The following is a 26,098-nucleotide window of genomic DNA, read 5'->3' as shown; positions in this document are numbered from 1 at the left end:
GTTTTATTTAAACACCTTTACTTGGCAAACATAAGTTGCTCGGAAACATCTTTGGCCCATGACAGCCTGAAGTCTGGGCCCCTGCTTTGGGGCACCCGTCACTTTCCTAGCCCAGCTCATCAACAGGCCTCTTCCCCTCCCAGGGTCCTCTGTGTTCCCACATGTGGTGCTGGACATCCCTCCTTCCTGGGGTCATCAGTCCACATCTCAGGCTCGGCCTCCGCCACGCTGGACTCCAGCTCCCTTCACAGACTCTGGCCAAAACAGCAGCAGCCACTGTCACATTCACATGGTGACTCCAGGCCAGTGAAAATGTCCTCTGTGTAGCAACCTTTAAAATCTGGTCCTAAAGCCTCCAGAACAGTCATCTTCCAAATGGACTGATATCAGAATCTCAGGTTACAAATCTGTGGTTACAAATCCAGATTCCTGGGCCCCTCCTCGGCCCTGCCAATTCAGCCCCTCTGCTGCAGCTTGCACGCCTCTGGTGATGGGGAGCTCACCACCTGTCAGGAAATCCTCCCATCTTTGCCCAGCTCCATCCAGATATTCAAGTGTGACTCCTCTGCTTTTTAATTGAGACACGATATGCATACAGTAAAGCTCTCTCAAGCCCTTTCCTGATCACTTCCCCCATAGAGTAATTTTTCCTGTTTTTGATAAAAATGGAATCAAATAGTGGGTCCTCTTTTGTGCCTGGCTACTTTCCCTCAACATTGCGTCTGGGCAGTTGAGCCATTTTGTGGCACGTACCTGAGATTTGCTCTTGTTCGTTGCTGTTTAGTATTCCATCGTGTGAACAGACCACATTATCAGTTTATCTCTTCTACTGGTGATTACCATTTGTTTCCAGTTTCTGGCTATTACGAATAAAGCCACTCTGCACATTCTTGATCATGTCTCTTGATGGACAGAGCACTCATTTCTCTTGGGCGTATACCTAGGAGTGGAATTGCTGGGTTATAGTGTAGGCAGTGTTCAGCTGTAGTAGATACTGCCAAATGGTTTTCCAGAGTGATCGTGCCATTTTACGGCCCCGTCAGCAATGCATGAGGGTTCCAGTTGCTCCACACATCACCACCTTGATTTATCTCAGTCTTTTTAACTTTAACTATTCAGGTGGGTAGGTGGTAGGTAGTACCTCATTGTGCTATTAATTTGCATTGCCCTGGTGAGTAATGAGAAACACAGTATCGTTTCATGTGCTTATTGGCCATTTGGATATTCTCCTTTGTGAAATACCCCTTCAAGTCTTTTGCTAATTTGAGGGAGGGGGATGTTTGTCTTTTGTATATTGATTTATAGAAGTTTTAAAATATATTCTGTATATGAGGCCATTGTTGGGTATATGTTTTGAGACGATTTTCTCCCACTCTGTGGCTTGCCTTTTAACTCTCTGAATGGTTTTTGGTGAACTGAAGTTCCTAATTTTAATGAAGTCCAGTTAATCAATCTTTTCTTTAGTGGTTAGTATCTTTTCTATTCTGGCTAAGAAATCTCAGCCAACCCCAAGTCTGGACATGCTGATTGGTGCTAGTAGCCAAGGGTGGTGGCTAAGAGTTCAGTTTCTGGAGCCTGAAGATCTATGTTTGAACCTCAGTCCTGCCACTTTTCGGAGCCTCAGTTTCCCCATCTGTAAAATGGGCTAAGACACGTGCCATGGTTGGTCCACATTCACGGTGGTTGTTTTCACTGTTGAGAGCCTTATCTGGACTCTTCTGGGATTCAAACAGTCACCTTAGAGGATATTTTGGTCCGTTGCTTCCCAGAGCCTGGCCACTGTGTCCCACTCCCCCCGGGCAGTTGGCAGAAACACAAGTCTTCAGCCGCTCAGCCCCCAGATTGATTGTCAGGTCTGGGTGGGTCCCTATCTCCAGGGGCTTTTAGGGCCCTCCCAGCGTGGAAACCTCCAGTCTGGCCCAGCCCTCTCATTTGACAGAGGAGGGGACAGGAAGAGAGGGCGAGGGGGCTGCCCAGGATCCTGGTGAGGCTGAGGCCAGGCCTCTCCCCAGCCCTCACCCTCCCCACCTCTCCCTCCGGTGCTGCCCCTGCACAGAGGAGAAGCACCCATCCTTTTGCTGTGTTTCAGTGGGGACACCATACTACATGTCACCGGAGAGGATCCATGAGAACGGCTACAACTTCAAGTCTGACATCTGGTCTCTGGGCTGTTTGCTGTACGAGGTGAGTGTCTGGCCTGCAGCTCAGTGGCATTTGGTGGGGCGTGCATGGTGGGCACCCAGCTGGGGCAGGCCTGGTACCATCTGGGTCCTGTCCTTCACCCCACTTGGTCTAACATCTGCCTGATTAGCAGTGTCAGGCTGGAAGAGGTTAGAGGGGGTGGTCACTTGCAGGCTAGGTGCCACTCACCCTTGGGATGCTCAGATCTGGGAAGGGAGATAGACTTGAACCAGACGGAGAGTCCAGTGTCTGCTTGTTGATGGAAGGAGCACAGGCAGGGGGATCTGGTTGCCCCGGTTTCCCTGGTAATCAGGGTGATTCTGTTCACTATTTGTCATTTATCCATGGATCAGGCCCCATGCCTCTGAAACGCTCCCCACTGAGGGGCGGTCACGTTCTTCCAAGCTCAGCAACGTGGGTCTCACTAGAGACCACCGCCGTCTCCCCTGGGCTGTGAGATGGAGCCACCAGATGGCCGTTTCCAGATCTGGTGGCCACCCTGGACGGAGGGACAGGAATATTTCTGAGTCTTGGTAGGCTCAGACATGAGACAACATGAACTCGTAAAGCCCCCATCCGTTTTGGCCAGCCACCGGGGACCCTGGATAACTGGGGGTCTAGGGAGCACAAGCCACGCTTGGCCATGAAGCTGTTGCAGCTGCCGGTGAGAGGCGGGGAAGCCTGAGCCCTCTAGTATCTCCAAGTTGGCGGCCACACCCTCCCACCGCCCTGGCCCTGGACCATCCCGTGCTGGGCGGGATTCCATTGGTCTCCTCATCTGTAAAATGGGAATAGTAGCTGTCCTGCATTGTCATAGGCCAGATGAATGAAATAACAGATATGAAAGACTTTGAAGACCCTCTAGGGCTATGAGACGCCAAGCGTGGTTTGGGTTTAAAGTTGGAACCTTGATTAGTTTTCTGCTCTCCCTGGGGTGGACTTGAGCATCCCTGGAATCTGGCTTGGAACTGATAAGCTGAAGAGTCTCCTAGGGCAGCGATGCACAGGATAATGTTGCGGGACCACTAGGAGTGTCTTGGAGTTGCAGAGACTGACTTCTTTGCTTCCTTGGGAGTATCGATGCTGGGAATTGAACTTATGGCCTGTGGGTATAAACTTCGGGACTCAGCTGCCCACTGCTGATGCACAGGGACCGGGGCAGCTATGCAGTCAGGGTCTCTTGGCACTGGGATTCCCCGCTCCCTGCATTACAGACGGAGACCATGAAATCAAAACTCTGATCCCTCTGCAAGGTTTACACTTCACAGCATCTTTCTTTTTAAGCCAGTGGCCTCCTATTAATAGCAGACATTTCATTTTAAAAGAGTGGCCTTGTGGGTAAAGATGAAGCCAGTTGGAGATGTGGCCCTTGTGGCGTTTGTACCTGAGCCCCCTTCTTCTGGAGGTCCGTAGTATGGGCGCTCCACGGCGTCATCTTGAAGGTTTATGGTGAGTCAGGCCCTGGCAGTCAGAGGTGGGGAGCAGACCGTGCTTTCCGGGACTCACAGGGGTGTCTGTTGTAGGAGGACTTCTTTTAATGAGCATCAAACGGGAGCAGCTGCGTCCAGGCGGTGCCCCCAGTGGGGCTGCAGTGGCTGAGGGTGCAGAGTGGCTTCTGGCCCCTGGGGATGAGGAGGGCAAAGCTGTGAACCTTCCCTCGTGGGGAGCACGCAGCTCCCATAGCTGTGGTAGTTTGGGTGGGAGAGAGGCGGGGCCTGGTGTGGGCCCAGACCTCGGTCAGAAGGACCAACCCGAGGTCAGAGCTCAGCTCCCGCTCACCCCCTGAAGGCCCTGGAGCTCCAGGAGCTTCAGTTGCCCAAGTGTAATGGGAGTCACACCTGCCTCATGAGGTGTGGACGGCACCTGGCTCAGAAGGCCCTCCGGCAGTGCGGGGCAGGTCTTTGAAGCGGTTACTGCCCACCTCGCTGCCCAAGAGCCCCCTGAGCTGGTGCCGGCGAGCCGCTGGCCACGTTTCCCTTTTCGCTTCGGCCAGCGGGGAGCCAAAGTCCAGCCGTCGTCTGTCCCCTCGGAGACTCGGCTTTGTCCTCCTGCCCTCGTGGATACTGTCGCTAGTCCAGGGTTCTTTACTCTTCCATTCTGCGTTCAGGATTTCTGTAAGCCACTTCCTGCCTCTGTGAATCGTGTGGGTCTCCAAACGTAAACAAACAGGAGACGAGGGTGTGACTGGGCCCTGCTCCTGTCCTCAGGGCTCCCGTGCTGGTGCCACCAGCTCCCTAGAGGCAGACCGCAGTCCTGAGTCTCTGCCTTGGGCGCCTAAACGCACTTCTAAAGAGGCAGCGTTCGTTAGCGCCCCAGCCTGGAGGTGCCGGTTTATTTCATTATTGAGGCTCGCAGCCAGGGAGGGGCGTATCAGCAGTAGGAAGTCAATGAAATCAGTCAAGTCCTGCGTCCGCGGGGACAGCTGACCTGAACCCAGTGGCCCCGGGCCTCCCGCAGAAGAGGGCTGGCGTGACGGCCCCTGTAAGGGCAAAGGCGGTGGGGGCCCTTCCCCAGGCTGCCACCCCCGAGCCCTGTGGGAAGACAGAACCAGATGTTTTCCCAGCAGACAGATAGGGCCGTGGTAATTGGAAGGAAACGCCCCCCAGACACGACTGGAGCCCCCGCTGCACAGCCTGCGGTGCGTCCTGAGGGCACCAGCTATAGATCTGCGACAGGCTCCCCATCTCACCCGCACACCCAGATCACATCCGAGGATTCTGGGCAGATGCAGGGAAACACACCTGGGCCAGGGCGGCAGGTGACGGCACAGAGCCAGAGAAAACCTGCCCACAGTGGGGACAGGCCTGCCCTTTCCCACAAGCCCCGGAGCGGGCTGGAAGTCTCAGGAGCCCCCTGGGTTAGGTTCCTACGGCTGCTGTAACAGATTACCGATTGACTTCATACAACTTAAAATTATTCTCTTATCGTTCTGGAAGCCAGAAGCCCAAAATCGATTTCAGTGGACTAAAGGCAAGGAAAATGAAAAGGCCACCCACATTCCTTGGCTTGTGACCTCCTCCTCGTATCACTTAAGTCAGCACACCTCCTTCTCCTCTTCTGTACTCAAAAATCTCCCTCTGCTCCTTCTTATAAAGATACTGTGATTACACTTAGGGCCCACCTGGATCACCTGGGACACTCCCCCCATCTGGGGATCCTTAATTTCATCACATCTGCCGAATTTATTTTGCCATATAAGGCAACACATTCGCAGGCTCCAAGGATTAGGACATGAACATCTTTGGGGGCTTTTATTCAGCCCACCACACCCCCTTCCACCTGGGCATCCCGATGTCACTGAGGACCTCCCGAGGCCACCTTAAGGTGCTGATGTTGACCCGTGGCTAGTGAGGAGCCGCCACAAAGCACTATACCTGGCCTGAGCTCCTCAGGGGGGGTGCCAAGTGGGATCTGTCTTGAAGAGGTCAGCATAGGAGAAACGGGCCAAACAGCTCAGCCGCCGGGAGCAGCACTGCCCTGGACATTGTAGTGAATCACAGGAATCACACCAGGCCAGTCCCAGCTTTGCTGTAAGGGAGAAAGCGGGCTCAGAGAGGTGGAGAGACCTCCCAGGGTCACACAGCAAGGCAGTGACCTAGATGGGCACTGACACTGTCGATGCCTGCCCTCCTCTGAACAGGAGCCAGGAAGGGACCAGTGGTCCTTGTGGAGCCAGGGCCTCTCCCCTTCTCTCCAGCCACCAGGGAAGGCATGACTGGTGGAGAAAGAGATGCAGGGCCTCTGCTCAGGGCCCCTTTGAGGGGAAGGCCCGGTTGTGAGGATCCCCCAGCAACTTCAGTGGCCCCTCCAGGAGCTCCCAGCAGGGATGCCCAAGCTTGGCCTGTTGGAAGACCTGGCGCTTTATTTTCATTACCCGGCACATCCCATGGAGGCACTCAGCAGGCTGCCTGGGCTCTGCAGGATTTATTTATTTACATGGGAGCTCAGCTTTGAGCACAGAGCTGAAGGAATCAGGATCCTCAGTGGGGGGGCCTTCTTACGGCAGCCTCAGCCTGAGGAGGCTGAGACCAGCAAGAAAGTGGGCCAGGGGACAGGTTCAGCCGTACCTTGTATGGAATCCTGCTTTGGAATTCTGGCTTGAGCCAGAGAATGGTCTGGATGCCCCCTACCTCGTGGGGAAGCAGGGCTGCAGACTGCTTGGCCAACTAGCCTCTGGGTTCAACCTTCACTCCCGGACGAGCTCGGGAGATCCTGGTGATGAGATGGATGTCCGAGGCCCTGACAGGGCCAGAGTCAAAGGCAGTCGCTGTGCACTCTGAGTCAGAATCCCCTTCTCCTTCTGACATCTTAAATCACACACCAGTTTCCCTGAGCCCTCCCAGCGGGGGCAAGTGGCCACACTCTCCCATTTCCCCGGCTATGTGTCACCCCAATAACGCCAGGCAGGAAAAGTTCTGCATTTGAGGAGCAGCGCTGAGAGCCGTGGCTTTGGCAGTTCTAACGAGGCCCCAAACAGCAATTCCTCCTCTGCTTCAACCAGTCAGAGGTGGGTGGTCGCCGGTACGAGGAGATCTCGCCATCCGGGGTAATCGTTCTAATCCCAGTGTCTCAAGCAGCCCCAGAGGTTCCTTCACAGCCCAGTGCTCTGATCTGGGTGGAAGGCCCGTGACCGGCAGCTGGAGGGGAGCAGGCGGGACGCTGCTTCCGCTAGAATCTGCATTTATGGATGCAGAAGCCACTGTGAGCCAGGGAGGCAGAGAGGACTCCTCTGGCATAGCTCGCTGCTGACCCTGTTCAGAAAGCTTTTCTGAAACAGTGTGGGGAAGGTGCCAGGAAGGATGGAGAGATTCTCTGAAGGGAACAGCAGATACGGGGCTCATGCGTCGCCATTCTGGGGCCCTTTTGGAGTCCCACACAGCAAGTTTTGTGCAAATCAGATCAGGCTGGCTTGTTGAAAGGATCACCCAGTCCCTCTCCCAGGTCAGACACGTGAAAAACCAGAGCCCGTGTTAGTGGGGCCGACATCCTTTCTACTCTGAACAGACACGCTTTCCAGGAAAATCCATCTTAATCCTCCTGCCGTGACTTGAAGGGCACCACATCACCCCGAATGACTGCCCTGGAGCCTCAGCTGCTCTCTACTGTAGCAACAGATGTCCTTTTGAAACTGCCCAATTAACCCTTTGCACCCGAGGTTCTCATATTAATTATTGGAAATACATCACCCAAGTGATGCCATTTTGCATGCTAGATGGTAAAGCCAGTTCAGTCAGGCTGCCTGAGCCCACAGGGGGCAGGGCCTCTGCATACTTATCCTGCCCCGCCAAGTGCCAGGGCCACTCCCTGCAGCCGTCCCGCAGGGGTGGGTTTCATGGTCCAGGCGGGTTCCCAGCCCTCCTCAGAGGGGCCCAAGCCCCTGGTCAGGGGGAGTAGACACCCATGTGAAAGCAGTCAGTCAGGGCCCAGGCACCTGGCCCACAGGTGCTGCCCGGGGCAGACTCCTGACCTGGGTCAGAGGAAACCCCCAAGTCTCCAGGCCACACTGCCTCTCCCAAGGCCATCTGGAAGCCCAAGGGCACTGCCTGGGCTCTGAAGACCCCTGTGCGCTTCTGAAGGAGGCAAGCCCTGCTTGCTGTTGGGATCACCTGACCTGTTCACAGGGGTGAACAGAGCATGGGGCACACCAGGAAACTAAAGCTGATGGGCTACCACGGGTTCCTCCAGCCCGGAGACAGGGTTCGCCCACCCACCTTCCGGAGCCTGAAGGGGAGTGAGGATTCCTCAGGTGTCCCACAGGCCCCGGCTGTGGAGTCTATGCCGAGTGGCCCTGGCAGCCCGGCTCCTTGAAGGGAACCAGGGCCAAACGGACAGGCGGGCACAATTACCCGACGGCACTTCATTAGCAGGAGGTGTCGGGCCGTCATTTGGAGGCAGGCAACAGTGAGCGGGAGTGGCAAGCAGCACTTGAATCCCATTACGGAGTAATCAGCAGATGGGGCTGGCGGGCGCCGTGCTGGGCTGCCTCACGGGCAGCCCACGGCTCCTGTGTGCCCCCGTTGAAGACACCCCCCCCCCGTCGTGCTCTGAGTGGTGGGGTGGGGAGTCCGGGTAGTTCCCTGACTGGGTGAGAACCCGTTGGGGCCTCCACGGTCCCCCAGCAGAGGGCCTGGTTTCGGGATGGAGCTAGATGATGTCCGCTCAGGTTGTGATGCCTCCTGTGCCAGCCAAGCCTCACCACAGCCCTGCCTCACCACAGCCCTGCAGGTGGAGCTGCGTCCATTTTCGATGAGGAAACCAGAGGCCAGGCGTGCGCCTGCTCACGGCTGGCCCTTAGGACTCAGCTGCCCCTTCTTTACTGCCTTTACAGTTTTGTCACTGAAACCTTTGTCCCATTTAATTTGCTTATATAACAAGGATCGTGTTAAAACTGCCACTTTCTGTTGAACCCTAGCTTCCTCAGGACATGGGGGAGTCTTGCTGGACAGCCGCTGCGGTGAGGACCCGGAAGCACCACACCGCCATCTGGAGCGGCCCCTTTTGCCCTGGACCTCAAGGCTGAAAACTCATCTCTCATCCCCCTCTCCTTGCAGATGGCAGCTCTTCAGAGCCCCTTCTATGGAGATAAAATGAACCTCTTCTCCCTCTGCCAGAAGATCGAGCAGTGTGACTACCCACCTCTCCCCGGAGAACATTACTCTGAGAAGGTGAGTTTGCTGCCGCCGGGGCTGGGCCTGGTGAGCTCCAGGCGACCCGCAGGGCTCGAGGAGGGGCAGCTCCAAGATCCCAGGGCTGTGGGGCTGAGCTTGGGTTCACTTAACAGAGCCGAGAAGGAAGATTTCTGGGGAAGTGACTCAGAAGGGGAAACAAGCAGACTGATTTTACCGGAGGTCTCAGGGACCCCAGTGTGGGCCCCCCGACAGCAAGGCTGCAGGCCACCCACTGGCAGGAACCAGCAGGAGCTGGCCCGTCAGCACCCTCCTGCCCGTTTGGCTCCCAACCCAGTGCTCGAGTGGGAGGCTCGCTGCTGCGGGGCCCGGAGACGGGCTCCCGGCGTCCAGCAACAGGAGCCAGACGCAGTGGGTGGCAGGGCCTGGCCGGCCCCACACCACTGCTGGCGGCCACTCTGCTGCCATGACAGGGAACCAAAGCAAGCAGCCTGGTCTTGCCGCCACAAACCTAGGTCAGACCCCTTGGCCTTTTATTTTCAACATTTTACACCGAGCGCAGGACAGCCTGACAGGTCTGGCCATCAGGCTGTGACAGGTGAGGCTGTGGGAGAGCATCATCTGCCTCGGTTCCCTCATCTTGAAAACAGGCCTAATATTTTGCCTTCATGGATAAAAAGTGAGGATGAGGTGACAGGCTTACAGCACAGCATGGTTAAGAGTGTAAACAGAGGCACAGGTTTACATACTCCCCTCACTATTCTTGGGCAAGTCACTGAACTGAGTCTCAGTTTCCTCATCTGTAAAATGGGATAATCCTGGAATCCACCTCATTGGATTAAGGATTAAGGCAATGCATTTACAACCATCATCATCTGGCTGTAGCATAGGGCCTGGCTCAGAGTAGATTCTCAATATGGGTTATTTTTGTTCAAGGTCAATGCTAGTGGGTGTGATCAGGAGTCTGAGCCCTCCATGGGCCCACCCTGCATGACCACAGGCCACTGCCTCACAATAATTAACGGCTCACATTTATGATTTACTGTGTTGAATCCCCCCCTACCCCACTCCTAATGCCATTTTACCAGGAAGGAAACTGAGACACAGACTGGTTAAGTAACTTGCCCAAGTCACGTAACTTGCTTGTGGTGAAGGCAGGGTTTGACCCAGATGACCTGCGCCTAGCCACTGCGCTATCCTGTTTCCTGAGGGCACCCGCCCCTCTTCTATAGCCAGTCGTCCAGCCAGAGTGAGGAGCCGTGCATCCTGCTCACTTCACAATCCTGAAAGCTCTGGAAGGAGCAGCCCTTGCCCACCAGGGCCCTGGGTCCGGGCCGGCCAAGCTGTAGCAACCAGGTGCCCCAGTGCGTGCTAACCCTGGATCCAGGCAGGCCAGCTAGAAAGGTCATCAGCCACCCTTCTCCTGGCACCCTCTGCTCCCAGTGCCATGCCTGCGGCTCTGCAGACTCCCAGCAGAGTGAGGGGCAGGAGCGCACATTCCTACGGAGTTCTTACGAGTACCTTTGGAGGAAGTACTTGTGCTCCGGAGTGGAAGTTGGCAGGAAAGGAAAAACTAGTTAGTGCTCTTCACCAAGTTAATAGTTGCATTTGGTTTTTCTTCCCCATCTTTTGTTTGAATTTGGAATTTTGTTTGTTGTTGGAATTTGTTGAGAAGCTTGGAGCCATGCCACTTGGAGCAAATGACAACTTCTCTGTGCCTCAGTTTCCCCATCTATAAATGGGAACCGTAACCCCTGCCTCGTGGTTATGAAGCTGAAATGAACGAACCCACATAAAGCCCTCAGCCCCCTTCCCTCCCAAGTCAGTCCTTCCAGTGTCCAGAGCTCCTACTCCCCAGAGCACCTGGCTTTCACCCGTTATGTGCAACTTCTGGAGGTGCTAATTCTTAGCACTGGAGCTCCTCAGCACACCTCACTTTTGAAGTTATATTGTCCTCTTAGAAATGGAAATAAGACACTTTCTCTTCTGAAATTTTCAAACATGCACTTATTGTTGTGTGGTTTACAAATGAGCAATTCGGGTCACAGAGACTTTACCTTAATGTGGTTTTCTTGGGCACTTTAACCTGTCAGAGGCCAACCACAGCTACCTTCCCCTGAATACTGTAAGGTTCTGAAGAGTATGGTCTCATCGTGGGCAGCCTCAGACTCCAGGAGTGTCCAAGCCGGCTGCAGGCTCAGCTGCATCTGGCCAGGGGCTTCCCAGTGTTTATACAGCCGTGAAATCCCAGAAAGGCAGCAGGCAGTTTGGAGCGTCTCCTGGGGGAGGAACCCCAGGCCCCTCAGCCTAGAACACCTCAGGAGTGAAACAGGGAGTGTGCACTGTAGCCTGGGCCTCCGCATGACCCTTGTGCCCACCCCAGACTTGCTGACCATGGCCGCAGAGTCCCCATGAGCCCCCTTAGGATCTCCCCTCTCCCTGCTGCGGCCCTGGCCAGCCCCTCCAGCAGCAGGTATTTAAATGAAAAAATTGCAGTGAGCCCAGTGATGCAAGTTAAGACGTAGGCTTTTTACGGTCATTATTTTAATTACCATTAAAATAATTGGCACTCTGGCTATCAGAAGAATGGAGGTGATCAGAGGATCAAGGTGCCCCTCCCCGACCCCGAGGCAGGAGCAGCCTTCAGTGTCTGTATAATTAAAAGCTCCGTCTTTCATGAGCACAATAAAGAGGCCAGGGGGTAGGCAGACTGCAGCTCTGCTGCATGTTAATACATTTATTATGATCAATAAGCCCTTGCCTTGAGTTTTGTCCTCTGGTTTGGGCATCTGCATGACTGACAGCAGACACACACACTGTACACACAGATTTAGCCAGTAGTGTAGGCAGTTGAAAGTTCAACATTATTTGGAGGTACCACTCTCATGGCCTTTGAGGCCAGACAGGCCTGGTGCTGGTCCTGCTCTCCCCTGGTGACTGTGACTACTCACCCACCACTCACCTGTCTTGGGCACCGTTCCTCATATTCTAGTTGCCCTGAGGGTTCATGAGTTAATGCAGAGCCTCAGCAAGGCTGCTTACAAATAATACACGTATCATCCTCTCCCTTGCAGTTACGAGAATTGGTCAGTATGTGCATCCACCCTGACCCCAACCAGAGACCCGACATCAGCTACGTGCACCAGGTTGCCAAACAGATGCACGTGTGGACTTCGAGCACCTGAGCGTGGATGCAGCGCGCCTTCTCAGAAGCCACACCGCTCTGCCTTACCTGAGTCTTCTCTCCAAAGTGGCCACCTGGTAGCCGAGACCAACTAAGACAAGAGGGTTCAGCAGGTTCCCCAAAGAGGGGCCGGGCTTTACAGCAGATGCTGAATACAGGGCTGCTGGGGGGAGGGGCACTGGTCACGTGTTACTGGTGGTCAAATTTGAAAGTCCTTTCTTTAAACTGTTGTGAACACTCTCAGCTGGGTTGTTAACAAGGGTGGATGGTTCAGTGAGCCGCTGAGGCACCTCTTATATCTGGACTGTAATGTGAATCTTTCGGATAATTCCTTCAGTGACCTGTCAAGGTTTAAACTAACAGGAGAATCCAGGAGACTGTGTGATTTGTAGTGAGCCTTTTAAAATGGTTAGTAGTAAGTTTGGTTTAGCTCTTTTAGAATCTTTTCAAACAATCAAGCTGTGTGCTTAATTTACTCTGTTGTAAGGGGAGAAAGTGGAAATAATTTTTTAAGTAGAGTGGAGATTTTCCTAATATTTTTATCTACGTTTATAACTTGATGAATGACGATGAGGCGAACCCAGCATCTGGTATAGAGGCAAATAGTATTTGAAAGCCATGAGTGTTTTCTGTGCAGCCCGGCTCAGCCGTCCTCTCCTGAACACCTGCTAGTACTAGGCACCTCACCTGCTTGAATGTTGGCTGTTCATTTAATGATCAGTGTTAAGTGTTTTCTTCCGTGAGAAGGAAGCACAGGATATGGAAAATATGCGGGCTTTGCCCTCAGGCTGTTCTCTGTACAAGTTCTGGTTCTGCACCTTCCTAGCATGACCCTGGGCAAGTTTCTTAGCCTCTCTGAGCCTGTTGCCTCATCTGTAAAATGGGACTAATAACATCTACCTTCAGGGTTGCTGACAGAATTTGAAATAAAATATGTAAGTTACCTAGCACATTGCAGACGATCCAAAAATGGTAGCCACTCACCCCTTCACAAAGCTGAAGTCCATGGACCATGTAAGTCAAGAGTTAATGTACAGCCGTATTCTTTGTAGGAAACCAGAAATGTGTTCATTTATTTCTTGTTCCCAAATAGGATTAACTGTGAAGACTAATTTATAAATGTGAACTTAAGGAAAACTCAAGCTCTGAAGGAAATAGTTTGAATTTTGTTTTTACACTCAAGTTAATCCTCAAATGGTCTAAGTTGTCATCCACGACTTAGTGACAGTTCAGCCCTCTAGAAAGAGTACATGCCTGTCCGCTCCACTGGTGTCCTGGTCAGGAGCTCTGACCAGGCCTCCCTAGGGATAAAGGATTTGGGCTGGGCCACTGCGCTGTTTCCATGTGTGAACTCTGTTCTACTGTAACACTGTCGGGTTTGAGAAATTTTCTTCAGATGCAGCCTCTGCTTTGTACTCATTCTCCATGGTTGAAATAAAATGGGGTAAGAGGGGTTCCTTCTGTGAATGAGTACGATTCATGAGTAATTTTAAAACAGCTTCACACCGCAGCACAATTTCTAGAGCCTCCTTTAAAAGCACAATTTCTAGAGCCTCCTTTAAAAACACAATTTCTCAGGCCTCAGACATTCTGAGTAATCTGGGAATTTTTTTAAGCTCCCCAGATAATTTTGATAAATCGTCAGCCAAGTTGCTATCCTAAATAATTCCATTGTTCTCCCCACCCACTCCTGGCAGTTTAACAAGGGAGGCTGGCCCAAGAGTGTGCTCACTCTGGAAGACCATGGCACCAGGCCTCTTTCTCTTGTCCCCCCAGCCATGCTTGCTCTGGGGGACAGTCACACCCTGTGTCCTGTCTGGCACTCACCACTGAAAGTTTTTCTGATTCCAGACAGATTTTTTGCAAATACTCTGCTTACGGCTCTCAGAATCCCTACTGTGTCTGTCTGTCTCCCTTGGCAGTATCAGCGTTGGACACAGATGAACTTGCTTTCTGTATGCCATCCGCTTTCGACACCATGAGAACAATTCTGCCTACTACTCGGACCCTCTGGAGGTATACAATTTCAACCATTCACCAGGCTTGAGTGTTTGAGAAACGATGATATCCTCATCATTACAGATAGTAAGGCCCAAAGCATTCTTTTGACTTCAGTGAAACTGGCCAAAGTGGAGTTCACCCAGGTTCATGCAGCTATAGCAAAGCAAAACTGTCCACCTACCTGCTTTTTCTTGGTACTCAGAACTGATCATCTCTATTTCTTTCCTACTTGGCTGTTGGGGTAAAAGGCTGTGCTGCACTCATCCTAAAAAAACAAAAACAAAAACCTGGGACTACCCTGAACAAAGAGAAAGTAAGTTAGCACAAGGGCTGCGTGTAATAAATGTTCAACTGAAGAATCAGAGCAACCCAATCTGACTTCCTGCAACAAATGAGGCCTCGTCTGTTTTTAGAAGGATTAAACTGCTCTTACACCCACCTGAACGCAGAGTAGTATTCAGGGAGGGATTAACATCCTGAAGGGGAGGCCAGGTCAATGGGCCTCAGCAGCCCAAAAAACCACACAGCCCCGAGACTTCAGCCACTTAACTTGGTTTTCATTTTTTATTGGGTTCATTCAGCAAACACTGGCCGAATGTCTTACAGGGGGAGCCTCCATTGCCCCCAGTCTTCTAGAGCAATAACCAGACATCCACCAACACCATTCAGGAAGTGTCCATTGTTTGGACTGTTTCTTCCAGCACCTCAATTTCCAGGGTAGTGACTTTTTCAGTGAGGACTGCAGTGGTCCCTTTCTCACACCTGTACCGGCCAAACCTAATGAGAAAAACAAACGCAGAGAGTTAGGATCCCCCCAAGGGGCCTGATGGAGGGCTAGAGAGAGGGACAAGTATGCAGGCAGCGAGCAGGCCTGGACTGGTATCCTGGCTCTCCTGACTCCCCGTTCTGCGACCTTGGGAGGATTCAGCTCCCCCAAGGTTCACTTTCCTCGGCTTTCAAGTGCTACAAAATGGGGATACCTGGTCGACATGATGCACATGAAAAGAGATAATATAGAGCACCTGGCACTAGGTGGACATTCAAATTTCCTTCCCCACCTCACCATCCCCAGAAGATGCTGGAAAGCATTTGGGCCTCTGCCTTCAAGCTTCAACCTCCCTAAAGTACCTTTCAGTAACCAGCAGGAAGCGAATCCTTTCATTAAGCTGCCATGGCCATTCTCTTGAATAGTAACAAGAATGACATAACTGTTACCTTAAACACTTTAAAAATATTTGGAAGCATAAACAGTATAAAAATGACCCGCAGCCAGACTCTGGGCTTGTCACTTTTGACCACACTCCCGAGACTCAAGAAGGGAGAGTTAACTGTCCCCACAGGGACATGGTAGATCAGCACAAGGACACACCCAACACCACCCTTCTCAAGGTGAATCTGACAGAGGTTTCTCTGAGCACAAGGCAGTCTAGAAGATAAAAATCTGAACGGCTGATTTTACAGTGGGGCCAGGAATTACAACACTGTCAAACAGCAGCACAAGTCCAACTGTTCCTCTCATCTGTCCCCAGCTGGGACACTATTTCTGTCAACCTGACATGGACTAAGAGGAGGCTGCTGGCTGTGCCATGACTACGTGCTCCCTAAAGAGCCAGCCTCTCAAATGGGAGCTTGTGCTTGAAGACGGCAGGAAGCAGAAAAAAGAGGGCGACACAACAGAGCTCTGTACAAAACCAGGAGTAGGCACAGCCAAGAAAAGCTGGCCTTTATTTCTGCGAAAACTTCCCACGGTCCCCACAAAGTTCTCTTAAAGGATCCGAGCAGCAGCACCTTTTTAAGATGTGCTCCGCCCCTCCCCTGCTGGTGTGAAGACGCTGTTCCTTCCCCCACACTGGATGGACCCATGGCAGCCTGTGGCCTTGGAGCCAGAGGCCCATGTGACTTCTGTGCGCCTGACTCATCTGATCCACAACGTCTGTGGGAGGTGTGGACACAACAAGAGCCTCCTCACCATCCTGGCTTACAGCACCTGTTTCAGCAGCACGAGGGGAGGGCTTCTACCTGAAGCAACAGTGGGCTGCACAACAGGGCTGCAGAGGAGCCAATGGGAATGTGCAAGGCCAGGTCCAACACAGCCCCAGGCCTGAAAGGTTGCTTCCCTTCCCACCTAGGGCCCGAGAATTCCATGGGCTCATTAGCGATCACCTAGTCTAGCTCCATCATTTCCAAGACAGGTGCCCAAAGTCACCACACCAGGCCATGACAGGTCCCCACCCCGAGCCAGAGCTCTTTGCTGCTGTGCTGCCCTACCCCATCATGAACACGTCTTCACAATGCTGAGCGCACACTGCGGTGAATACCCACTGGTTCTCAATGTTCTATTTGTTCCTTGTGAATTACTCCCGACTTGGAGTTGAGTACATGTGGTGGGAGTTAAAGCAGCATCGTGGAAGGTGATGTGCTTGCTCTCCTCCAGTGGAGCTTGGGGCTCAGTTTATAAACGCTGCTGTGTACGCTGCTGTCAGATGAAGACAGCTGGGGCAGAGCTCAGAAGCCACATTTTGAGCAGCTCAGCCTCCAGGAAGAGGTCAGGCAGCTGGACGGCCGTACAGGACTGCTGATGAGCAGCTCACCTGCCACCAGGGCGGGAAACCTTCCAGTTCCGCCAGCAAATCAACTAGAAGCTCGCCCCCCTCTCCGAGCTGGACTGCACCACGGAGAGCAGTGCCTGCTCGGCATGTGCCACGGGCTAAATGGCATGGCTCCCTCCACAGCAGGAAGCAACAGTTAGCTCCCAAGGCTAACTTTCAGAGACTCTTAACTAATGGCTGATAACCATCTAGGAAATGGAAACCACTCTGAGGAAAAGCTATGGGTTGGATGCCCTGGAGAATGTACCTCTCACAGAATTTCATACAGAATTCAGAGGCATCTTTAAGAGACTAGAGAAAGGACAGCACGTGATTCAAAGCTCTCCCCGCAATCCCCAGTCTAGGAGTCTTTCCACTCAACCTCTCCCATCAACATTTTACAAACTGTATCACTTTTCTACACCTGACAGCAGCCCACAATCATAAAACAAATAATGATTCAAAGGTCTGTTGAATAAAGCTGGCTTGGGGACTCTGGCTTTACTTAACGTGGGTAAGAATCAAGAAAACCCTGTCCAGATGCCGTGAATATAAAAAGGGTGGCCACAGGAAGAATCTCCTTCACTTACCTGGTTCCCTTCTTATTAGGCACTGAGTACGGGCGGAGAAAATCCAGCTTGCTCTTGCTGATGACACAGAGATCAATGTTACTTCCAGACCCGAGGTCATTGAAGATGCCAGCTGCTATGGCTTCACTCACCAGCTTCTTGGCTTCCTCCTCCTGAGAAAGAAAATATCAACAATAGTGTCCCCAGTCATATGGAGGGTCTGTTCTGATGTCCACAGAGTGCCTTCACAAGCAGTAAGAGAAAAGGAAAAGGGAAAAAAAAAGAAAGCCAACCTGTGAGGTAGGCATTGTTTTCAGTGCCTGTTTTATAAATGAAGGAAAGGTCTCAAAGTACCTCAATATCTGCCCAAGGTTTCTCAGCTGGTAAGTGAGAGACCCAGGCCTTTCAAGCCCTTTATGCACACACTCCCTCTTAATCTTAAACAAACCGCTTCACGTCAGATGCTCACCACATAACTGAGAACTGTGGGCTGACAGGGCAATTTATCATCTAAAACGGGTTGGGAAACTTTTTTTTTTTTTTAATTTATTTTATTTATTTATGGCTGTGTTGGGTCTTCGTTTCTGTGCGAGGTCTTTCTCCAGTTGCGGCGAGCGGGGGCCACTCTTCATCGCGGTGCGCGGGCCTCTCACTATCGCGGCCTCTCTTCTTGCGGAGCACAGGCTCCGGACGCGCAGGCTCAGTAATTGTGGCTCACAGGCCCAGTTGCTGCGTGGCATGTGGGATCTTCCCAGACCAGGGCTCGAACCCGTGTCTCCTGCATTGGCAGGCAGACTCTCAACCACTGCGCCACCAGGGAAGCCCTGGGAAACTTTTTACAAAGGGCCAGGTAGTAAATATTTTAGACTTTGTAGATACACAGTCTCCATCATAACTACTGAACTCAGTCATGGTAGCACAAAACAGCCACAGACAATATGCAAACAAGTGGGCGTGGCTTGTGCCAATAAAACTTCATAAAACAAAAATGGGCACTGGGCTGGATTTGGCCCATGGGGTGTAGTTTGCAGGCCCCTGATCAAAAATGTCCAAAAATGGTTGGAATCTGCTTCCTGGTAACATAATGAAGAAAGTCAGTATCATGGGGAAAAAACTAACACCAAAACACAGCTCTGGGGAAATGTTGGCAGAGCCAAGGGTAGGACCTCTTGCCCAAAAGAATCTATCCCCTCCCACTAATGAGTCTGCATGTTCATTGAAGTGATTCCTTTCTTTGAATCACTCTCTTACTTTTCCTTTAAGAGCAAGTCTAAGTCTCCAACAATTACTGGTGGAAAAGTAGATTAATTGATTTCTTACCAAGAAACATCAGACTCAGGTCAACTACAATGCAGTGTAATAAGGGCTAACGGATAACTGAGAAGGAGCTGTGAGAACACTGGCTGGGGTCCGTAAAGCTTCAGGGAGGGCTGAAGGACAGGTTGCACACCAGGCACTCAGAAAACAGGGCAGTGACACAGAAGGCAGGCGCCAGAGGCAGCAGGGCAGGACCTGGGGAACACCAAGTTCAAGCTCTCTACGTAACAAGGACAAAAAATGAACCAATCTCCCAAAGAACAGACTTGAACTTGAGCTGTAGCCCACCTTCCCGGTACACCAGGGCATGAGAGTCCATAAACATGCAAGCTGAAGTAAAGAGCTCATCCAAGTAACATCCTTGGAGAAACACGGATGCCCTGCCCAAAATTCCAGCCTGAGATCAAAGAGCAGGTCCACTGTCTTCAAGTCCTGAGAAGATCGGAGAGATCTCTCAGAGCTCCTGCTCCTCTGCCTGCCCTAAGCCAATAAGTGGGATTCCAGTGACATGAGCGCCCTCTTCAGACTCAGAGAAGGATAGAGAAGGCCCTGCTGGAAATGGGATCCTCAGCAACCCAGCAGCAGGGGCTGCGGGGGTTATTCTGACCTTTATCCCACCAGGTTTTTCCACTTCCTGAGTGGCACCTATGTGGGGTCAATGGAACCAGTTATTCTCTTGTGCACATACAGCCCCACAGAATTCATTCAAACATGATCCTCTAATCAGAAGTTCCCTCCTGGGATTCCCAAGCCTATGGAGGCCAAAAGCCTTACCAGAAACCAGTGAAGGTGGTAGCAAATAAAGCATCCTAGAGCAGGAGATGGCCGCCGCCGCCGCTGCTGCTGCTACCATAGACACGGCAAAAACCAACCACTAACTTAACAAGTGCAAAACCATTCCAACTTGCGTCTGTTAATAAATAACCCGTGGGGCGGGGCGGGGGGGGCGTCCTGTGTATCAGAGCATCTTGCTTATACCTCTGCTCCTGACCTGCATCTCCTCTTCTCTTCTCTGCTGTTTTACTATTTTGCTTTGTCATCACTGCTTTTCTCATCACTGCTGCTGATGCCTTGAGCCAGCCAACAGTACCAAGTGGATGTCACAAATGCCACTGGCAGCACTTAGTACTGCAGATTTAAATTTCCCAAATTATTTTATATTTGGGGACGGGGATGGGGGAAGACTTACAAGAAACTGAAATATACACATTATATTAGGCGTGCATATCTGACATCAATCCATTACAATCCACTGATACCAGGATGCGGACAGTGCTGAGATTACAGGTGAGTCTTCCTCTATTTTGCAAATATTCTTTAATGTGAGTAGATAAACTTATAAAACTTAAAAATGTGTAAAATATATTACATATAGCCTGAGTTACTCATAAAATTATCATGTGTGCTATTAAAGTGTAATGCTTTTAAAAATTGGAGAAATATACCTTTTAAATTCCTCCCACCACCCCCCCCCCCAATTCTAGGGAAGATAATTCATTAAGGAAGGAAATATCACAAGTCTCTGATTTTCCTTCCCCAGTCCTACCCACCTCTCATACACACAGGACTGAAGATGTTATGAAATGGAATGAAGTTTACATTTTATTAAGCACCTACTATAATGTGCCAAGTACTGAGTTAGGCACTTTGATGATCATCATCATTTTTACCCCTGCCCTTAACCATCTTCTGAGGTTGGTACTGTCAGAAACTAAGGCTGAGAGAGTGTCAATGACTTGCCCAAGGTCACATAGCTAATAAATAGTTAAAACAGGCCCACTGGGCTCCAGAGCCAGAATGCCACAGCACACAAGCTCATAAGTAATCTGTCTCAGCTCTGAGCTGGGGGCTCCTGAGCAAGTTGGGGACAGTGGACAGCAGTCCCTTGATTCAGGGTGTCATTCCCCCATCAGCAAGGATCTTCAGAACCTGAGCAAGTTTAAGAGAAAGATGGTGGCTGCCAACTTCTCTTTGAGCCAGCTAGCAGTCCCTCTGATGGTCATTTCCATGGCAGGGGGAAGCACTGTTTCCCAAACTGCCCACAGACCACCACTTAAACATTTCTACAATGTGATATGGCAGAGATCAATATTAAGATCCAAAGTCTTATTTCACATATTCCTCACTTCCACCAAAAACCCTCAAAAGGCAAATAGAGTGAAAATTGCCAAGGCTCTTTTGTCTGCCCATTACTTACATGGTTAATGTCTTCAACAAATATTTACAGACACCTACTATGTGCCAGGAATTGTATCATATGACAAATATGGTCTTTTACCACAGTATTTCCATACCCAGAATTCTAGACACATATGCAAATATGCTACTGGGCATATTCACACTGTGTTTTCTTTATAGTGAATTTCACAATTAAACAAGTCTTGTCTTTAACACGTGCTACCAAATATTTAGGACAACTACTAAGAAAAACCACAAACTAAAAGCAAGAGGTGGGGAAAACACCACATTTTTATCTGTCTCTGGCTCACAATAAATGCAGAAGCATTGTTTCTTCCTTTAGGATTCATTCTTCATGAGGAAATTGCATCTCCCTTTTCTGGAAGAGGCAAAGTGACCTAATAAGTTCTGAGCAGCATCCGCCTGGGGACAGCTGCTACAGAGGGGCTCTGACGAGGGCCCTGCAGAGCCTGTGACCCCAGCTGTAAGGCTCTCTCCCGCTGCCGGGCCAGCATCCTCCCCTGGCCAGCTGCTCATGGATTTATGTTGCTAGTCACAAGGGAACTTGGATTCAATGTGTAGACAGAGCAGCCAGACTCATCCAGGCTATTAAAATAAATAAATTAATTAATTAAAAAAAAAAAAAAAAGGCTCTCCACGCCAATGGCAGCTTCCTTTTACTTTGAGCTGCTCAGCCAAAAGATCACCATGATCCTGGTGCTCGAAAGTTAGCTGGGCAACCCAGGTTCAAGGTCATCTGGCAGATGTGGAGGCAGACACACTGGGTTTGAATCTCCAGTTTCCTACTTACTTACTGCCGTGCAACCTTGGGCAAGTCATTTCACCTCTCTGAGTTCACTCTCTTCCTCTGTAATACAGAAATGCAGTATAGAAAGCACCTACTATAGGGTCTGGCATATAGTTATTACTTAAAAAATGGTAACTTATTTAATACAGCAATCCAGAGGGCTCCCAGAAACACAATTTATCTCTAAGGAGTGACTGCCTGTACCAAACCCCAGGCCAGGAGAAGGAGGTCCAAACAAACCTGCTGACAAATCTTCACACAGTGCTGTGGAGAAGTTCCTATAATAATTAATCCAAGCAAAAAGCACACTCCCTAAAAGTTCAGAGAATATAAAAGGAGCACTTCCTGCTTTATGGCTACGAAGACCAAACTAACTGGGAATATCAGTCCCCCGGGCCACCCCTGCTTCTTAAATGAGATTACAATAAGAGTGATGTACTACTGTACTACAAGTCAGCTGTGACAAGCAGCACTTTATAGAGCTATCTGTTTGTCTCCATCACTGCATCGCACAATGTGTCCCTGGACTCCAATGTGCAGCTCCATTTACCGCTACATGACAAATGGGCAGCACTTGTAAAAGGCAAAAAGAGGTCCATGTCGGCCATGTAATGGTCACCACAGCTGTACCCAAGTGCTTGAGGGGACAAAACAGACCCCCAAGTTCATTAAACTGACCAGTAATGGATCTTTCAAAAAGTGCCTTAGGAATCGTACAGAAAAGGCTAAAATAAATAACTCAGCATGGAAGGCTAATCTGAAACGGTGTTTGATAAATTATTTATAACACAGGCGATTGTCTGCATTTAATATTGCAGCTACTAGTAGCATCTTTAAAAGATGATTTATGTGTTGTAATGCTATTAAACTTTATATTGGCCCACTGCTAGCTATAAAGTCTGCTGAGATTTAGAGAATGAGTTTTAAACTGTCACTGCAACATCACAGGAGATGGAGACTGTATTAAATCTTTACTTTAAACCTGTTATCTAGAGAGTTGCATTTTGTAGACACTCACAAACTGACAGATTACCTCAGCATCCGCTATGGTGCAGGTCCAAAATAGTGCTGCAAAGAAACTTTTCCACATTATTCTTGTCTACAGCTACAATCAAATTTCTCTTCTCACTTAAGTGATTTTTAGATTGGGAATGTCACCAGAGTAAAATGTAGGTGCTCCAGCCAATGGGCACCCTGGACAGTTCAGCATCAAATTAACACTCTTTAAATAAACCCTCGACATTCTACTGTTCAGTTCTGCTTTCTGAACAGTGCTTTACTTACATTGGGGGCAGGCAAAATATTAAATATGCATTTGACTAAAAACCTAACATACCATTTTAAATACAGCTTTGGAATCTGAAAATACACATATATGGCAAGTCATCTGAAACAATAGATTTGTAACTAAAATTTCTTAAAGAAGTTAAAATAAAATTGGTTATTTGCTGGAAAATACATTCCATTTATGTGGCTGAGGCGCTAACGTTAAGGTGGTTGAAAAAGAAAGAAATATTCAGCCTTCTTCATAACGAAGGGAGCTCCCCTGGCTCTACTGTTTTTCAGGGCATTTCAGAGGCACCCCTTTGCTTTCTGTCCCACCGTCAAGGCAAGAGTCAGGGGACAGTGGCTCTCCTACCTTTGCTCGAGGGGAATAAGGATGTGGGTGGCATCATAGCTGAACTCTCCCACAATTTTCACCAATTTTCCTATTTGCAGTTAAATCTACAAGGACCATTTAGTTCACAACAGTTTGCTCCTTTACTAAAAACTAACGATCTTACTCAATAAGAACTGAAGCAGTCCAAATTCGTCTTGGAAAAAATCTGCATAATCTTTTGTCACTTTGATTTGAAACAGCAAAAAAAAGCTATTGCTCTGATGATCTGCAGCAGAACAGATTAAAGTCTGTGTGTGACAAGAGTCTGGACTCTAAAAAGAGGACCAAAATCATGCCATTTCCATCCCAGGCAGCTAGCACAGTGCTTGGCATGAACGTCGACAAATGAAAAAAATGAAACATCAACTTCAAATGCATTCACGGCTTTGCCAAACTAAAGCATGAAATTAATTATGAAACAGATCGATACCAAAATGGGCTAATTCCCTAACTGCACCAGTCCCAACTGGGGACGAGGGAGCAAGAGCATTCAAAGACAGTTACACACACGAAAGAAAGGAAGAGGTTTAAACACAATGTTCTGCAGTGGCCTGTTGACAAGCTGAGGTTCTGACTATGTCACTGATGTGGCCTGAAGGAGTCATTCATGGCTGATGGTTGAATAAAATTTAAACAGCTCAAAAAAGTGTTTAAAAACAGTCTCCCCAAAAGCAGTGTGCTTCCTGTACCATGCAACAGACCTGATGTATCCCCTGTATAGCCACATATTTTACAGTGGAAAAAGTTAATTTTTTTTTCAGAGTGGACCGTGTGACAAAAACAAAGGTGTCTGAGTTTTGGTTTTGGCTTGAGCTGTTTGGGTTAACACGGTCTGCCTGTGTAAACACCTGAATTGTCAGGTGTAACTGAGCTGCAGCTGGCACTAAGTGTGTCCAGAGTGGGGAGTGAGTTAGTGACTGTGTCTTTAAGGTCTAGATGGTGCCGCCATTTCTTCCCTCAGAAGCTTTTGTGGCATCCAAGATCTGGATGACGCAAATAATGAAGGACAAGCCGGCTGAGGGTGCAGGAGTGATTTAAGAGGTTTTCAGCCGGGACGGGAAAGGGAATTCATATTCAAGGAACTGCCAACCAAGTCCCTGCCAACTTGGCCTGTCCCAGATCACTGAATGATGCAAAAGCCTGAGCACAACCCAGGCTAGGAGAGATGTGAAAGGCTGCACAACCACAAGGGGCCAGAAAAGGCCATCCCAGAACAAGAGAAGCCTGGAAGAACTGGGTCACTAATGAACACAGTGCTTAACTCTCTCTGAGCCATAGGGGGCCATCAGAATGGGGATAATGCCTCTGTCCAAGGGCTGTTGGGAGGAATAAAGGGAAGGGAATGCCCCTGACACACAGACTTTACAAAGAGAATTGGCAGCAAGTTCAAGAGTAGAAGGAAAGAGGTAAGGGTGTGAGAGAACTAACATGGACACCCACCACATCCCTGCGTCTGAGCCAAACACTTATGGTACTTATTTGATCCTCATTATCTCCACCTGTACCACAGAGGAAACTGAGGGGCAAGAATGGTTGGCTGGTACAATCAAGGCACACGGCTGTGTGTAAGTGGGACTCAGGGATCTGTGCCAAGTTAGTGCCTGGCACCACCAAAGCCTATGTCTTCCTATCCCACCACAGGAAAAAAGGTGGTGGGCAAGAGGTTTTGCTGGATTCTGAGACAGCGAACGGAAGGAAAAACACCTAGGCTTCCAGAGGGAAAAGGACCAAGAGAGACGGGAACATATTGCTTTCCACAAGGAGAAGAAATCAGCATTCACAGCATATGTGTATACAAATATATATTTCCAAGGCTGCACTGAATCAAATATAATCAGAGAAAAAAACAAAAAACAAGAAAGACTGGGTTTAAAGAAAGAGTGAGAAATATGTTCAACAATCCTCCGAATGAAAACCAAGCCACCCCAGGTAGTAATAAGATCTTAATAATATTTCTCTCTCTCCATAAAACAATGTGGTCAGTGGTAACTCTGCCGATAAACTCCTGGAGATGTTGCAAGGGCTATCGTCTGAAAAGAGGCGGGGGGGGGAGAAATGAAGTAAATTGGTCACAGCAAAGGTGAAAAAGAGCCACATTCACATCGAGCCTATCTACCTCCAAAGCCTGTAGGGTAGGAAACCTGTGCCGAGTGTAGGGTGCGTGGGAAGGCTACAGGGGCTGTTACACTGTATGATCCTGCTGCTGCAGCCCCACAGGGATCAGGAAGGACTGGAAGGAGATCCAAAGAAGTACAGAGCACCCTTGTTCTAGGACATTTAAAGATGGCTAAAAATGAGGCGAATTTCAAATGATGCAAAACCCCTGAAACAAATGGACAGGTCAGCTTAGTTCAGCAAACATTTACTAATGCTCTGCTCTGATACTAATACACTTCATGGACACTATGCCACACACTGGCAATAAGGCCTGAACAGATGCAGATCCTGCCCACAAAGAGTGCAGAGTCCAGAGGGAAACAAGTACAATATGGTAAGAGTCCTTAAGAGGCAAGGCTGACAATGGAACTACGAGTGTACAGAGGTCTCACGGGGCTCGGGTGATAAAGACTGGGCTGTGTCTTGACACTCAAGTAAATGGCAGCCAAGCCAAGGCGTAGAAGTGATGGCAGGAATAAAGCTATGAAAATGGGAAGGAGAAAGGGTGTGGTCATGTAGGCTAGTTCAGCATGGTTGAATCCCAGAGAGCCTCACAGACCATACAGAGAGCTGACCCTTCACACTAGTGGGAAGACGTGGAAAATTTTAAGCTGGCAAATGATGTAGTTAGATGTGTGCTTTTTGAAACTGCAGCCTGGAAGCAGTGGGGGAGGAGAGGCCAAAGGCAGGCGACAGGAAAGCAGGAGATGACAGTATTCCCAGCGAGTGCCAGTGGTGATGGTGGGCCTGGGCTGGCGGGGGAGGACCAACAGCAGGACTGGGAGGTGAACGTGGGAGAGGAGGAAGCAGCAGGCAGGTGGGAGTGCAG

At 50.0% G+C, this 26,098-nt stretch overlaps 2 protein-coding genes across 5 annotated transcripts in view; one reads left to right on the top strand and one right to left on the bottom strand.

Moving 5' to 3' along the window:
* Window positions 1-13,462, top strand: part of NEK6 (NIMA related kinase 6) — an 84,064-nt gene extending 70,602 nt beyond the window's left edge. For all 3 annotated transcript variants that reach the window (XM_082467824.1, XM_082467822.1, XM_082467823.1), the window contains exons 8-10: window positions 2,090-2,184; window positions 8,733-8,846; window positions 11,882-13,462. In XM_082467824.1, the coding sequence (XP_082323950.1) occupies window positions 2,090-2,184; window positions 8,733-8,846; window positions 11,882-11,992 (320 nt within the window). In that variant the 3' untranslated portion in view covers window positions 11,993-13,462. The remainder of the gene's footprint in view (window positions 1-2,089; window positions 2,185-8,732; window positions 8,847-11,881) is intronic.
* A 1,075-nt stretch (window positions 13,463-14,537) lies between these two features.
* The window catches only part of PSMB7 (proteasome 20S subunit beta 7), a 56,465-nt gene continuing 44,904 nt past the window's right edge, over window positions 14,538-26,098 (bottom strand). For both annotated transcript variants that reach the window (XR_014265369.1, XM_082467834.1), the window contains 2 exons: window positions 17,171-17,322; window positions 14,538-14,769 (listed from right to left, as the gene is read on the bottom strand). Coding sequence is in view for 1 of the 2 variants with exons in the window: in XM_082467834.1 (XP_082323960.1) it covers window positions 14,658-14,769; window positions 17,171-17,322 (264 nt within the window). In the remaining variant the exon portion in view is untranslated. The remainder of the gene's footprint in view (window positions 14,770-17,170; window positions 17,323-26,098) is intronic.

The sequence above is a fragment of the Balaenoptera physalus genome, assembly GCF_965194825.1.
Source record: "Balaenoptera physalus genome assembly, chromosome: 7".
Classification (NCBI taxonomy): domain Eukaryota; kingdom Metazoa; phylum Chordata; class Mammalia; order Artiodactyla; family Balaenopteridae; genus Balaenoptera; species Balaenoptera physalus.
This window is presented reverse-complemented; position numbering and strand designations above follow the sequence as displayed.